Source organism: Anomaloglossus baeobatrachus, chromosome 5, assembly GCF_048569485.1.
Source record: "Anomaloglossus baeobatrachus isolate aAnoBae1 chromosome 5, aAnoBae1.hap1, whole genome shotgun sequence".
In the NCBI taxonomy this organism is placed as follows: domain Eukaryota; kingdom Metazoa; phylum Chordata; class Amphibia; order Anura; family Aromobatidae; genus Anomaloglossus; species Anomaloglossus baeobatrachus.
Genome location: NC_134357.1, coordinates 320,790,397 through 320,805,483, shown reverse-complemented (window position 1 = coordinate 320,805,483; position 15,087 = coordinate 320,790,397). Strand labels below are relative to the sequence as shown.

Here is a 15,087-nt window from a genome sequence, read left to right as displayed (position 1 = left end):
ACACGTACCTGATCTTTAGTTATAAGAAAAAGGTTTTGGTACAGTGTTAGCCAGTTGAAAAATGATTGATTGCTCTCAGTAAGAGAAACAAAGAAGGGAATTTTGTTTACTTACCGTAAATTCCTTTTCTTCTAGCTCCAATTGGGAGACCCAGACAATTGGGTGTATAGCTTCTGCCTCCGGAGGCCACACAAAGTATTACACTTAAAAGTGTAAAGCCCCTCCCCTTCTGCCTATACACCCCCCCGTGCATCACGGGCTCCTCAGTTTTGGTGCAAAAGCAGGAAGGAGGAACTTATAAATTGGTCTAAAGTAAATTCAATCCGAAGGAAGTTCGGAAAACTGAAAACCATTCAACATGAACAACATGTGTACACAAAGAACAACAGCCCGAAGGGAACAGGGGCGGGTGCTGGGTCTCCCAATTGGAGCTAGAAGAAAAGGAATTTACGGTAAGTAAACAAAATTTCCTTCTTCTTTGTCACTCCATTGGGAGACCCAGACAATTGGGACGTCCAAAAGCAGTCCCTGGGTGGGTAAAATAATACCTCGTAATAGAGCCGTAAAACGGCCCCTTCCTACAGGTGGGCAACCGCCGCCTGAAGGACTCGCCTACCTAGGCTGGCATCTGCCGAAGCATAGGTATGCACCTGATAGTGTTTCGTGAAAGTGTGCAGGCTCGACCAGGTAGCCGCCTGACACACCTGCTGAGCCGTAGCCTGGTGCCGCAAAGCCCAGGACGCACCCACGGCTCTGGTAGAATGGGCCTTCAGCCCTGAGGGAACCGGAAGCCCAGAAGAACGGTAAGCTTCGAGAATTGGTTCCTTGATCCACCGAGCCAGGGTTGATTTGGAAGCCTGTGACCCTTTACGCTGGCCAGCGACAAGGACAAAGAGTGCATCCGAGCGGCGCAGGGGCGCCGTACGAGAAATGTAGAGTCTGAGTGCTCTCACCAGATCTAACAAGTGCAAATCCTTTTCACATTGGTGAACTGGATGAGGACAAAAAGAGGGTAAGGAGATATCCTGATTGAGATGAAAGGGGGATACCACCTTAGGGAGAAATTCCGGAACCGGACGCAGAACCACCTTGTCCTGGTGAAACACCAGGAAAGGGGCTTTGCATGACAGCGCTGCTAGCTCAGACACTCTCCGAAGTGATGTGACTGCTACTAAGAAGACCACTTTCTGCGAAAGGCGTGAAAGAGAAATATCCTTCATTGGCTCGAAAGGTGGTTTCTGAAGAGCCATCAGCACCCTGTTCAGATCCCAGGGTTCTAACGGACGCTTGTAAGGAGGGACTATGTGACAAACCCCCTGCAGGAACGTGCGTACCTGTGGAAGTCTGGCTAGGCGCTTCTGAAAAAACACAGAGAGCGCTGAGACTTGTCCCTTAAGGGAGCCGAGCGACAAACCCTTTTCCAATCCGGATTGAAGGAAGGAAAGAAAGGTGGACAAGGCAAATGGCCAGGGAGTAAAACCCTGATCAGAGCACCAGGATAAGAATATCCTCCACGTCCTGTGGTAGATCTTGGCGGACGTTGGTTTCCTAGCCTGTCTCATAGTGGCAATGACCTCTTGAGATAACCCTGAAGACGCTAGGATCCAGGACTCAATGGCCACACAGTCAGGTTGAGGGCCGCAGAATTCAGATGGAAAAACGGCCCTTGAGACAGCAAGTCTGGTCGGTCTGGTAGTGCCCACGGTTGGCCCACCGTGAGATGCCACAGATCCGGGTACCACGACCTCCTCGGCCAGTCTGGAGTGACGAGGATGGCGCGGCGGCAGTCGGACCTGATCTTGCGTAACACTCTGGGCAACAGTGCCAGAGGAGGAAACACATAAGGCAGTTGAAACTGCGACCAATCCTGAACTAAGGCGTCTGCCGCCAGAGCTCTGTGATCTTGAGACCGTGCCATGAATGCCGGGACCTTGTTGTTGTGCCGGGACGCCATTAGGTCGACGTCCGGCATCCCCCAGCGGCAACAGATCTCTTGAAACATGTCCGGGTGAAGGGACCATTCCCCTGCGTCCATGCCCTGGCGACTGAGAAAGTCTGCTTCCCAGTTTTCTACGCCCGGGATGTGAACTGCGGATATGGTGGAGGCTGTGGCTTCCACCCACAGCAGAATCCGCCGGACTTCCTGGAAGGCTTGCCGACTGCGTGTTCCGCCTTGGTGGTTGATGTATGCCACCGCGGTGGAGTTGTCCGACTGAATTCGGATCTGCTTGCCTTCCAGCCACGGCTGGAACGCTTTTAGGGCAAGATACACTGCCCTTATCTCCAGAACATTGATCTGAAGGGAGGACTCTGGCTGAGTCCAGGTACCCTGAGCCCTGTGGTGGAGAAAGACCGCTCCCCACCCTGAAAAGACTCGCGTCCGTCGTGACCACCGCCCAGGATGGGGGTAGGAAGGATTTCCCCTTCGACAATGAAGTGGGAAGAAGCCACCACCGAAGGGAGGCTTTGGTTGCCTGAGAAAGGGAGACGTTCCTGTCGAGGGACGCCGACTTCCTGTCCCATTTGCGGAGAATGTCCCATTGAAGTGGACGCAGATGAAACTGCGCAAAAGGGACTGCCTCCATTGCTGCTACCATCTTCCCTAGGAAGTGCATGAGGCGCCTCAAGGGGTGTGACTGACCTTGAAGGAGAGATTGCACCCCTGACTGTAGTGAACGCTGTTTGTCCAGCGGAAGTTTCACTATCGCTGAGAGTATGAAACTCCATGCCAAGATATGTCAGTGATTGGGCCGGTGTCAGATTTGACTTTGGGAAATTGATGATCCACCCGAATCTCTGGAGAGTCTCCAGAGCAATGTTCAGGCTGTGTTGGCATGCCACTTGAGAGGGTGCCTTGACAAGCAGATCGTCTAAGTAAGGGATCACCGAGTGTCCCTGAGAGTGTAGGACTGCTACCACTGTTGCCATGACCTTGGTGAAGACCCGTGGGGCTGTCGCCAGGCCGAAAGGCAGTGCCACGAACTGAAGGTGTTCGTCCCCTATGGCGAAACGCAGGAAGCGCTGATGCTCTGGTGCAATCGGTATGTGGAGATAAGCATCTTTGATGTCGATTGATGCTAGGAAATCTCCTTGGGACATTGAGGCGATGACGGAGCGGAGCGATTCCATCCGGAACTGCCTGGTTTTTACGTGTTTGTTGAGCAGTTTTAGGTCCAGAACAGGACGGAAAGATCCGTCCTTTTTTGGCACCACAAACAAGTTGGAGTAAAAACCGTGACCCTGTTGCTGAAGAGGGACAGGGATCACCACTCCTTCTGCCTTCAGAGTGCACACCGCCTGAAGAAGAGCATCGGCTCGCTCGGGGGGCGGAGATGTTCTGAAGAATCGAGTCGGAGGACGAGAGCTGAACTCTATCCTGTAACCGTGAGACAGAATGTCTCTCACCCAACGGTCTTGTACCTGTGGCAGCCAGGCGTCGCAAAAGCGGGAGAGCCTGCCACCGACCGAGGATGCGGTGTGAAGAGGCCGAAAGTCATGAGGAGGCCGCTTTGGGAGCGGTTCCTCCGGCGGTCTTTTTAGGACGTGACTTAGACCGCCATGAATCGGAGTCCCTCTGACCCTTCTGTGGCCTGTTGGACGAGGAGGATTTAGACCTGCCCGCGGGCCGAAAGGACCGAAACCTCGATAGTACCTTCCGTTGTTGAGGTCTGTTTGGTTTGGACTGGGGTAAGGATGAGTCCTTTCCCTTGGATTGTTTAATGATTTCATCCAATCGCTCACCAAACAGGCGGTCGCCAGAAAATGGCAAACCGGTTAAGAACGTTTTGGAAGCAGAGTCTGCCTTCCATTCACGTAGCCACATGGCCCTGCGGACTGCCACCGAATTGGCGGAAGCTACCGCCGTACGGCTCGCAGAGTCCAGGACAGCATTAATGGCGTAGGACGCAAACGCCGACGCCTGAGAGGTTAAGGACACCACCTGCGGAGCAGAGGCACGTGTGACTGCATTAATCTGCGAGTGACAAGCTGAGATAGCTTGGAGTGCCCATACGGCTGCGAATGCCGGAGCAAAGGACGCGCCGATAGCTTCATAGATGGATTTCAACCAGAGCTCCATCTGCCTGTCAGTGGCATCTTTGAGTGAAGCCCCATCTTCCACGGCAACTATGGATCTAGCCGCCAGTCTGGAGGATCCACCTTGGGACACTGAGCCCAACCCTTGACAACGTCAGGGGGGAAGGGATAACGTGTGTCCTTAAGGCGCTTAGAAAAGCGCTTATCTGGACAAGCTCGGTGTGTCTGGACTGCCTCTCTGAAGTCGGAGTGATCCAGAAACGTACTCATTGTACGCTTGGGAAATCTAAAACGGAATTTCTCCTGCTGAGAAGCTGACTCCTCAATTGGAGGAGCTGGAGGAGAAAGATCCAACACCTGATTGATGGACGCTATAAGGTCATTCACTATGGCGTCTCCTTCAGGTGTATCTAGGTTGAGAGCGGCCTCAGGATCAGAATCCTGATCTGCCACCTCCGCTTCATCCTCCAGAGTCCTCCTGCTGAGACCCTGAGCAGTGTGATGAAGTCGAGGGAATTTCCCAGCGAGCCCGCTTAGGTGGTCTGGGACTGCGGTCCATGTCAGAGACCTCACCCTGGGACCTATGAGTCACCCCAGGAGCACTTTGCTGCTCCAACCGAGGGGGGCCTGGGGTCAATGATTCAACAGTGGCCGGGGCCTGTGTTACCGGCCTGGACTGCAAGGCTTCTAGTATCTTAGCAGACCATTTATCCATACTCTCAGAAAGTTTGTCAGCAAATACTGCAAACTCCGTCCCTGTCACCTGGACAGTGGTAGCAGGTGGTTCCACTTGGGCCACCAGCAGCAGAGGCTCCGGCTGAGTAAGTGCCACAGGGGCCGAGCATTGCACACAATGAGGGTCGGTGGAACCTGCCGGTAGTATAGCCGCACATGATGTACAGGTTGCAAAGTAAGCCTGTGCTTTGGCACCCTTGCTTTTTGCGGACGACATGCTGTTGTCTCCTCTGAGTACAATCCAGGAGGGTATATAGCCAAAAATCAGCAGTGCGACCGTACAGAGTAAATGTATAGCATATAAGCATATATATATATACACTTCGGCACTCAGGGGGGCCAGCACCTAGAAACAGGTGCTGCTTACCGACCGCCCAAAGCGGTTGTGTGATCACCAGATTCCCTGCCTGGGCCTCCCAGAGCCGTGTTGTCTCTCCTCTCCAGCTTCAGAAGTGCTGACAGGAATGGCTGCCGGCGTTCTGTGAGGAGGAGGGGGCCGTGGGCGTGCCCTAGAAAAGTGCGGGAATCTGGTGCCCCACGGTGCTCAGTGAGGGGGGAGGAGGATACAAAGTATGCTGCAGCCCTCAGCGCTGACGTCCTGTGCAGCGTCCCGCCCTTCCCCTGACTGGCAGGCCTGGGGGCGGGAATATGCGTTACTAGGCCGCAAAAGCCGGGGACTAAAGTTATAAGCGCGGCCGGCAAATAAGCGCGGTCAGCGCGGTAGTCCCGGCGCACTAACACACCCAGCAGTGCTGCAGCGTGTATGACACAAGCGCTCCATGCGCGGTCCCCAAGGGGACACAGAGTACCTCACAGTAGCAGGGCCTTGTCCCTGACGATACCCGGCTCCTGTCCAGCAGATTCCCCAGGGGCTGCGGAGGGAGCACGGTCCCAGTGCCTGGAGACGGATTCGGATCCCACTTCACCCAGAGCCCTTAAGGGATGGGGAAGGAAAACAGCATGTTGCTCCTGCCTATGTACCCGCAATGGGTACCTCAACCTTAACAGCACCGCCGACCAGAGTGGGGTGAGAAGGGAGCATGCCGGGGGCCCTGTTATGGGCCCTCTTTTCTTCCATCCGATATAGTCAGCAGCTGCTGCTGACTAAATTGTGGAGCTATGCGTGCATGTGTGCCTCCTTCGCACAAAGCATAAAAACTGAGGAGCCCGTGATGCACGGGGGGGTGTATAGGCAGAAGGGGAGGGGCTTTACACTTTTAAGTGTAATACTTTGTGTGGCCTCCGGAGGCAGAAGCTATACACCCAATTGTCTGGGTCTCCCAATGGAGCGACAAAGAAATTAAAATTTTGTAGTTGTGATACCTTTTAATGGCTAACTAAAAGTTTAGTTAGCCATTAAAAAGTATCACAACTACAAAATTTTAATTTTGTTTCTCTCACTGAGAGCAATCAAACACGTACCCGAAACACGGACGTCTGAAACCGGCCGAAACCGGCCTTAATCATGATTTTCCAGTGGCAAACAGTAGTAACAAACACTAGGATGGCAAAGTCAAGTGTGATGGTGTGTTCCTCATGTCTGCCCACCAGAGTAGATAGGCGGTAGTGGTGAGTTATTAAGACCACCCATAGATCTTGTTCTACCTACTTCGGTTCTCAGTATCGCCCATGTGTTGTTGGAGAATACAGTCAGGTGAAATGCTGCAGTACAAAAGGCTTATTGCTGTGATGGCATACAAGCTTATCTAAGTTATTTACAATTCCATAAATTAAAGGTGTTATTAGACAGGATTTTTTTTTTTTTTTTTTAAACGATAGTGAGTACTTATCACGTTATCATGCGTACAAGCTCATTATTACAAAAGCAAATGTTCCCTCGAAAGATCGCTGTTACAGTCGATGGAAAGTCACTTGTCGTTCACACAAGCATGTATTACAGCTTTTAGCGACTTATTAGACCATAAAATTTTATGCCGAAAAGCGATAACTTTTAAGCAAGCTGAAAGATCTGATTTTCCAAGAAGCAAACGATATTACGATCGCTAGCAGCTATTATACAAAACGAATATCGCTGTCTTTAGAACAATATTGCGATTGTACGCGTAATTTTTGTCCCATCTAATTTTTGCCCCATCTAATAAGGGCTTTAGGAAAGTAAAGTAAGAATTAATAGTTTATAAACTTTTATATTTGTTTCGCAAAATGAGTCACTTCTATTTAAATGGTATTTGTATCTTGAAATAAGAGATCAGCTGGAGTGCGTTCAATTTTGTTGACAGACAAGAGGGGAGAAAATTATGCAGACAAGTCGGAGTACTTTTTTTTAAATGCATAAATTATGTTTCCTTATATAGCCCAATGATATTCTGCAGAACTTAACATTGTCATCACTCACTGTCCCCATTCGAGCTCACAATTTAAATTTCCTAGCAGACTTTCGGAATGTGTGAGGAAAGCCAGAGGGTATGCAAGCAAATATAGGAAATATACAAATTAAATGCAGATGTGTAGGAAGAGGAAAGATCCAGATGAATATCAAATAAGGTAGCAAAACTGCATTGTGCTGGAGTAACATTCAAAATATAAGAGAACTAGTTATGTGGAGGGCTACTCCAGTTTGATTCAGAGTACCAGTGGGGACAACAGTATTCAGATTGATCCTTTATAGAAAAGGAGGTTGGGTAACCAGCCCAGTATCTGGTATTCAGTCTATGATTGTAGATGGCTACAAAGGTGGCCGGAGACTGCCGCTTGAGGGTAAGTCCACATCACTAGTAGGACAGGCTGAATCTGTTAGAGGACACAAGAGCTGTTGTTGGATGCCAGAGAAGTCTTTAAAACGAATCAGAAATTTAACATTTTATAAATCAATAGTACACATGAAAATAAGCAAGTTTGTAATATATCTTATAGATGAATTTGCTTCTCAGCCAGAATCGATCAGTCATTATCAAAATTCTCAATTCGGAGGTAAAATCTGTATTCAGTGAACTTTACCATTACTCAGATTCTATGACAATCAGACATTAATTATGGCAAGATGACAACTGCCTATGATTAACCCCTTCACGACCTTTGACAGATCTCTCCCTCATGGATCGTGAGGTTAATCCCTGCCCCCTGCCGTGGGCAGGTCGCGGCGATCCGCGCACATATCAGCTGTTTTCAACAGCTGACTTGTGTGCCTGCATGTTCAGAGTGGAATCGCATTCCACCCGGAACATTTAACCCCTTACATCTCGCTGCCAAAGTCTGGCAGCGAGATGTATATGCGTGCGGCCATTATTTTCACTGACCGCCGCCCCCACCGGAAATCACGTGCGTAATCACGTGACTTTCGGTGGTTGCCATGGTAGCACAGGGTCATGTGATGACGCCTATAGCTATCATGAGTAACTTTCGGTTTTACTCGGCCCGGAACCGAATGAATCAGGAAGTGACCATATCTGCTGTTTACAGCTGTGTAGCTGTGATCAGAAGATAGGGAAGAGCGACCGGATTGCTGATCGCTATAGCCCCCTAGGGACTCCAGTAAAATAAAAAATAAATAAAAAGTTTTAAAAAATAAAAAATACCTAAAAGTTCAAATCACCCCCCTTTCACCCCCATTGAAAATTAAAGGGTTAAAAAAATAAATAATATACACATATTTGGTATCGCCGCGTTCAGAAATGCCAGATCAAAATATAAAATCAATTAATCTGATTGGTAAATGGCGTAGCAGCAAAAAAATTCCAAACGCCAAAATTACGTGTTTTTGGTCACCGCATGTTTTACGCAAAATGTAATAACAGGCGGTCAAAACGTAGCATCTGCGCAAATATAGTGCCATTAAAATGTCAGCTTGAGACGCAAAAAAATAAGCCGTCACTGAGCCATAGATCCCAAAAAATGAGACCGATACGCGTTTCGGAAAATGGCGCAACACATACTCCACTTTTATTGGACAAGCTTGTGAATTTTTTTAACCCCTTAGATACAAGTAAACCTATACATGTTTGGTGTCTACAAATTCGCACGGACCTCAGGCATCACACCCACACATCAGTTTTACCATATAGTGAACACTGAATAAAACATCCCAAAAAGTATTGTGCGATCACACTTTTTTTGCAGTTTATCCACACTTGGAATTTTTTTGCTGTTTTCCAGTACATTATAAAGTAAAACTTATGGTTTCATTTAAAAAGTACAACTCGTCCCGCAAAAAACAAGCCCTCATATGGCAAGATTGAGAGAAAGACAAAAAAGGTTTCGGCTCTCTGAAGAAGGGGAGCAAAAAAACAAAAACGAAAAAACGCCCGGGGGCTGAAGGGATTTAAAAAGAAGAAAAAAAAAAAAACCCACTTGGGAAGACAGATCTCCCCATTACCGTAGCTGGTCACACACCACCTGGAATGGCTGTATATCAACTTCACAAAGAGGTGCTGCAGTAGCAACCTCAGATTCATTGAAAAGCTATTGCAATGTGACAGTCATAAATATGAAGTTTTGCCATCTACTAGGAGACGCTGTACTTCTGAACTTTGAGGATATCCAAGCTAACAGCTTGATCATGAAAATGTGTTAAACTAAAAGTTGTTCACAATCTTCTTATTCAACTAACTTTAATCTACTGACATGAAGAGAAAATATGCATAAGCTTTATAGAACACTAATCCGACTTTGTTTTTTATTTTCTTGCAATCAGAGAGTGGGAGAACTTGTAAGTCTTTTTGTTTTGAAAACGCACTTCTTAAAACAGCATTGGAAGAGCTGATATTCTAGATTTGTAAGCGCGTGCACCGTTTCTTATCCAAATTTCTTTTTACACAGGAACCAATCAAATGTTCGCAGGATGCATACAGCTGTGAAACTTAATGAGGTTATAGTCAAGAAATCTCACGATGCAAAACTTGTTCTACTTAATATGCCTGGTCCACCCCGTAATAGGAAAGGCGATGAAAACTGTATCCTTTTCTACAAATAACAGAATCTAATCATTTATTTCTTAAAAAAATATATATATATACTGGTAGACTGTTTTGGTCAAAATATACTTTTCTTGACACAATGAAACCTGGATTCTAGTAAGTTTCTGTTCTGATCTTGTACATTTCAAAATTTGAGGTTCCTGTACTATCCTCTGTAAGGAAGCACTGCATTGAACATGTAATACTTTATGTATACATAATTTTCAGAGTTACATGGCTGGTGAAACTATTTTAATGTTAAATAATCCACTCACAAGTTCTAATTTTCCTCAACTTCTGGCACTAGATATGGAGTTTTTAGAAGTCCTCACAGAACATCTGGACCGGGTTATGTTGGTTCGTGGTGGAGGACGGGAGGTCATTACCATCTATTCTTGAATACCAGAACCTGGATGAAGTTTTTGCTGCACTTTGCAGGAGCCTTCAAACCTCTCTCCACATTGCAAAAGTATTAGAAATCAGGAGAGTTGGGAGGAGGCATATGGTCAGTGCTCACAAACTTCACTTGCTTCCACCATTTCCCTTTAATGCCCTTACATGTGAACTGCAGCACCAGATCTTCCATTCCAGCACAAGTGCAACTGTTCCTCATATCTTCATCAGTGTTACTGATGAAGTTGGTTTATAAACCTTTACATAAGTCTATATGTTTCTTAAACTGAGCCGCACTGCTTAAGATGCTATAAATACTGGCCCCTCTGTGCATCCTGTGATCCACTGTAACACTAATTTCTCCCTGACACAGACTTGGAGAACACATGGGTTGTACAGGCAGAAATCAGAAGATAATGTTCCTCTACACCTATTGGATATAAAGACCAGTTATTAGATAAAGTATTGGTGTGACAAGAAAAGGGAGAGAGGGAGTATTCACCAGCATGCTTTACCGTTCCAAATGTTCCTCCCTCCACACCCTATTCTTGACAGCCGCTATTTTCTCCTCGGCTTCAGCAATTTGATCTGTCAGGATTTGGGGTAACAGCAGATATAATTAACTGACAACTTACACTGTCTTATTCAGACTGCACATACCCCAGATCAGGAAGAACTAAGCCAAAGTCGTGGAAGAGGCCAAACAAGACATTAAGAGGACCACTCAGCTGTGCAGGAAATCAAGCAAGGGCTGTTACATTGTCTGATGCCGAGGAGCATGTTGCAATAATAATCTAATGCAAAAAAAAAAAAAAAATTTGTTTCTGCCTTTTACTTTTCCTCTACCCTTTGCTCTGTAGTATTGCCTCTGAGAATCTGTGCCAGAAGAATGGTGCACAGTGATTACAAATTTGATACAAGGCGCATGGGCAACAGTGTGTAAATTCGGACTGGTAGCAGGGAAATCAGGGGACCTTTTGGAGACTGTGACTTGTTTCTGCAGTCTCAATTTGCATGGCCTAGGATAGATTGCTTATGTAAAGTTCATTTCACACTTTTCCACCCATCAGTCTTTTAACTGTGATTTTTCTGCTTGCTTCTTTTGTCCTCCTTCACTGCAATGAAGTGGCTCCCATATAAAGTGATAGTTCAATTGAAAAAACAACTCAAAACTATTGTTGACATGGTTTGCTGAAAAAAGAAAAAAAAACTAAAAATGTTATAAGGCCGGTAATGTTTATGCACTTTCAAAACCTCATTTTAATAACAAAACAAAAAAAACAAAAAAAAAATGTGCTCTCCACAAACCGGTCTTCCAGAACTGTAGTAAATAGGATGGAAACTTTAGGTGGGCTTTAAGACTTTAATTTGCACGTTTGTTCCTTTTGATGGGCCCCCACTTCATCGTAGTAAGTGCTGTTAACTCAGCATTCACAGTATATAACTATTCAAGAGAAAAACCCACACCTCACTCATTTTAGTTGTTTAACCGTTTTACAGTGCCATTGTTAATAGTGCTGTGACTTTAAGCTGTATGTGGCGTAGATGTTAAAAAGCACTCGCCAGTGTACATATATATATTTTTTAACTATATAAATATATAAAGAGATTTATTCAGAATGCAGAGTTCTACTGTTTAAAGCAAAAGTGAATTTAAAAGGTAGAGTAAGCATGTACTGCAAAGTTTTATTAATTTCGCATCTGTAGCACATTCATTCAATATTTTTATAACTGTAATAGCTCAAGCTCCTCATCACCGAGGTATCTTGTTAAAAAAAATATTTAAAATATTGGAAAATCTATATATGACTTATTTGCTTTTGGTGTTTATTTTAATTTTTAGCTTATTCTGGTGCTTTCATGTATGAAATGAAATTGTAGTGTTTGCAATAAATGTATTCCATTTGTTCAAGTCAGTAAAAACCTGCCAAATACAGTAGTAATATGGTCTCAAACAAAGACAGCAGCATGACGTCAGTATCTAGAGGAAAATCAAACTCTAAACTGTAATATATACACTTATTTATTTTTAATATGTATAACAATGCCCCCTTTCTCATCCTCCAGTTCAATTTGTAGGCTCCACCGACCTACTTGTGTAGTTGGCATCCATTCTCTAGCAATTCAACATTTAATGAAAAAAGCAGCAGCCTTGCATTACTGCAATGGAAAATGCCTTGCAAATTTTGTTTAATTCAGGCTCTTTATGCAACTATGAACATCACAATTTTTAACTACACAAGGTCCAAGCTTATCTGTACAAGGCACCTTTAGCAGCAGCCATTGGATGAATTGGCTGTTTTGACATTTGTACATAAGTGGTCCATGAGTTTTACTATTTGTTCCTTGAAGTGCCTCGAAGTGTGTAAAACTGGCTTTCTTGTGCTCCATTACACAGATCTTAGCAAACAAATTAATGACATTGTAACAACAAATTGCAGACTATATATTTCCCTCCGATAATGGACTTTTGGTTCTATGTAAAAGGCTTAATCCTTGTATAAAGAGGTGTTTATCTGTGGTATACTGTGTCAATTCGTAAGTAACAATGAAATCCAGTAATTTTGTTTGAATCCTGGAGCTAAATGATTAGTTTTAAAGATGAGATTAAATAAATAACTATACATCATAGACCATGTTAAGGAAGCGCCCTAAGGCCAGGGCCACACAGGACACTAGTGCGATGCTCGCATGCTACTCTGCTCACGCTGGCAGCACAGCAGGAGCAGAGGGTCATGCTAGTATCCCTGCGACTGAGGTCCAACTGTGCGAGCGGACCTCAGACCGGCACTGATTAGGGGAGGGCCGGCTCTGAGGAGGGGGAGGGATTTATCTCCCTCTCTCCTCCGTAGCCGGCTATTGCGATTCTCGCTCTGCACGCGCACTACACCAGTGTACCGCGAGTGCAGTGCGATTTTTCTATCGCCCCATAGACTTGAATGGGTGTGAGAGAAAAGAGTCTCGCATTGCACCCGCAGCATGCTGCAATTGTTTTCTCGGTCCGATTAGGGCTGAGAAAATAAATCGCTCATGTGCACTGACACAGGCTAATATTGGTCCGAGTGGAATGCGATGTTTTATCGCACTCCACTCGCACAGATTTTCTCGCCGTGTGGCTTAGGCCTAATATCCAGACTAAACCTGCCCAAATGGAGGCTAAATGTTCTTTTGGCCTCAATCTTGTTAATACACATAATGTTTGTTAAAAAGGCACCTTTCTCTTCAACACTAGATCCCTATAGGTGAGAAATGACAATTTGGCATCCAAAAATGGAATTAAATTTATCATACACAATCTAGATTATATTAAAGAAATGCCATAGATATCAACAGAGTTAGGGTACCTTCACACTTAGCGATGCAGCAGCGATCCGACCAGCGATCTGACCTGGTCAGGATCGCTGCTGCATCGCTACATGGTCGCTGGTGAGCTGTCAAACAGGCAGATCTCACCAGCGACCAGTGAACAGCCTCCAGCCAGCAGCGACGTGCAAGCGACGCTGCGCTTGCACGGAGCCGCCGTCTGGAAGCTGCGGAGACTGGTAACTAAGGTAAACATCGGGTATGGTTACCCGATGTTTACATTAGTTACCAGCGCACAGCTGTGTGTGCAGGGAGCAGGGAGCCGCGCACACTGAGCGCTGGCTCCTTGCTCTCCTAGCTACAGTACACATCGGGTTAATTAACCCGATGTGTAATGCAGCTACATGTGCAGAGAGCAGGGAGCCGCGCACACCGCTTAGCGCTGGCTCCTTGCTCTCCTAGCTGCTGTACACATCAGGTTAATTAACCCGATGTGTACAGCAGCTACATGTGCAGAGAGCCGGAGCCGGCAGCACAGGCAGCGTGAGAGCTGCAGAGGCTGGTAACTAAGGTAAATATCGGGTAACCACCTTGGTTACCCGATGTTTATCTTGGATACAGCTTACCTCAGCTGTCAGACGCCGGCTCCTGCTCCCTGCTCGCTTCATTTGTCGCTCTCTCGCTGTCACACACAGCGATCTGTGTGTCACAGCGGGAGAGCGGCTTTGAAGAAAACGAACCAGGGCTGTGTGTAACGAGCAGCGATCTCGCAGCAGGGGCCAGATCGCTGCTCAGTGTCACACACAGCGAGATCGCTAATGAGGTCACTGCTGCGTCACAAAAAGCGTGACTCAGCAGCGATCTCGGCAGTGAGCTCGCTGTGTGTGAAGCACCCCTTAGGCACAATGATTTCAGTCTAGGTAATCTGGGAAGATACACAAGTAGCACAAAATTGGCCTGCCAACAGATGATGATAAGGAATTTGAACACAAGTACATTCCAAAGTTAACCTATACAACGATGCATCTTCCTTTATATAGAACCAAACACTACATATAGACTTCATTTACCAAAAAAAACAACCCAACAATATTGCATCAGGGTTGCAGTTTCCAAATTGGCCAGTTTTGAATCTCTCAATAATAAAAAAATAATAAAAAAAGTAATACATGCTTCTTTGCCAATGCAACATCTTGGCTAAGGTTTTGTGTAATAGAGCAATTTACAAAGAGGCCAGGATTTACTAAACCTGCTAATACTTAGTGTTAATTTGTAGATCTCAGAGTTGGAACGTGCACATTCTTGCTTCTATGCAGACATATCAGGGACCTTTGAAAAAATAAAAATATTTTGGTAATAATTCTGTCAGCAAAAAGGGGATAAAAAAATTAAAGTTGGGAGACCTAATAATGCTTCAGCGAGAAATATGACTGGAGTAAGCAGACCAGCTGCTTTCACTTTACAGGACATGTGGCTGAGCAGTGGGTCTGCTCAAACTTTCCAGTACTATGGGGCTAATGGGCATGTTATGATTAGCATCTTGTGTGGGAAGTAAGTTCAGTGCTAATGAGGCAGCTTCGTCATTTCAAACAAGTTGCACTACAAGTGTCAGATTAATATTTCTGACACCATGACTGGTAAAATACTCCAACAGCTTCAATTCTCCTATTATTTAACTCACTTTGTGCTACCTGTGCAATATACATAA

At 45.8% G+C, this 15,087-nt stretch overlaps 1 protein-coding gene across 2 annotated transcripts in view; it reads left to right on the top strand.

Moving 5' to 3' along the window:
- Positions 1-12,010, top strand: part of SLC12A5 (solute carrier family 12 member 5) — a 123,864-nt gene extending 111,854 nt beyond the window's left edge. Inside the window, exons 24-26 of one of the 2 annotated variants that reach the window (XM_075349750.1) lie at positions 9,422-9,436; positions 9,547-9,680; positions 9,991-12,010. In XM_075349750.1, the coding sequence (XP_075205865.1) occupies positions 9,422-9,436; positions 9,547-9,680; positions 9,991-10,082 (241 nt within the window). In that variant the 3' untranslated portion in view covers positions 10,083-12,010. The remainder of the gene's footprint in view (positions 1-9,421; positions 9,437-9,546; positions 9,681-9,990) is intronic. The other variant, XM_075349749.1, reaches the window with a different exon arrangement.
- The last annotated feature ends 3,077 nt before the right edge of the window (positions 12,011-15,087 follow it).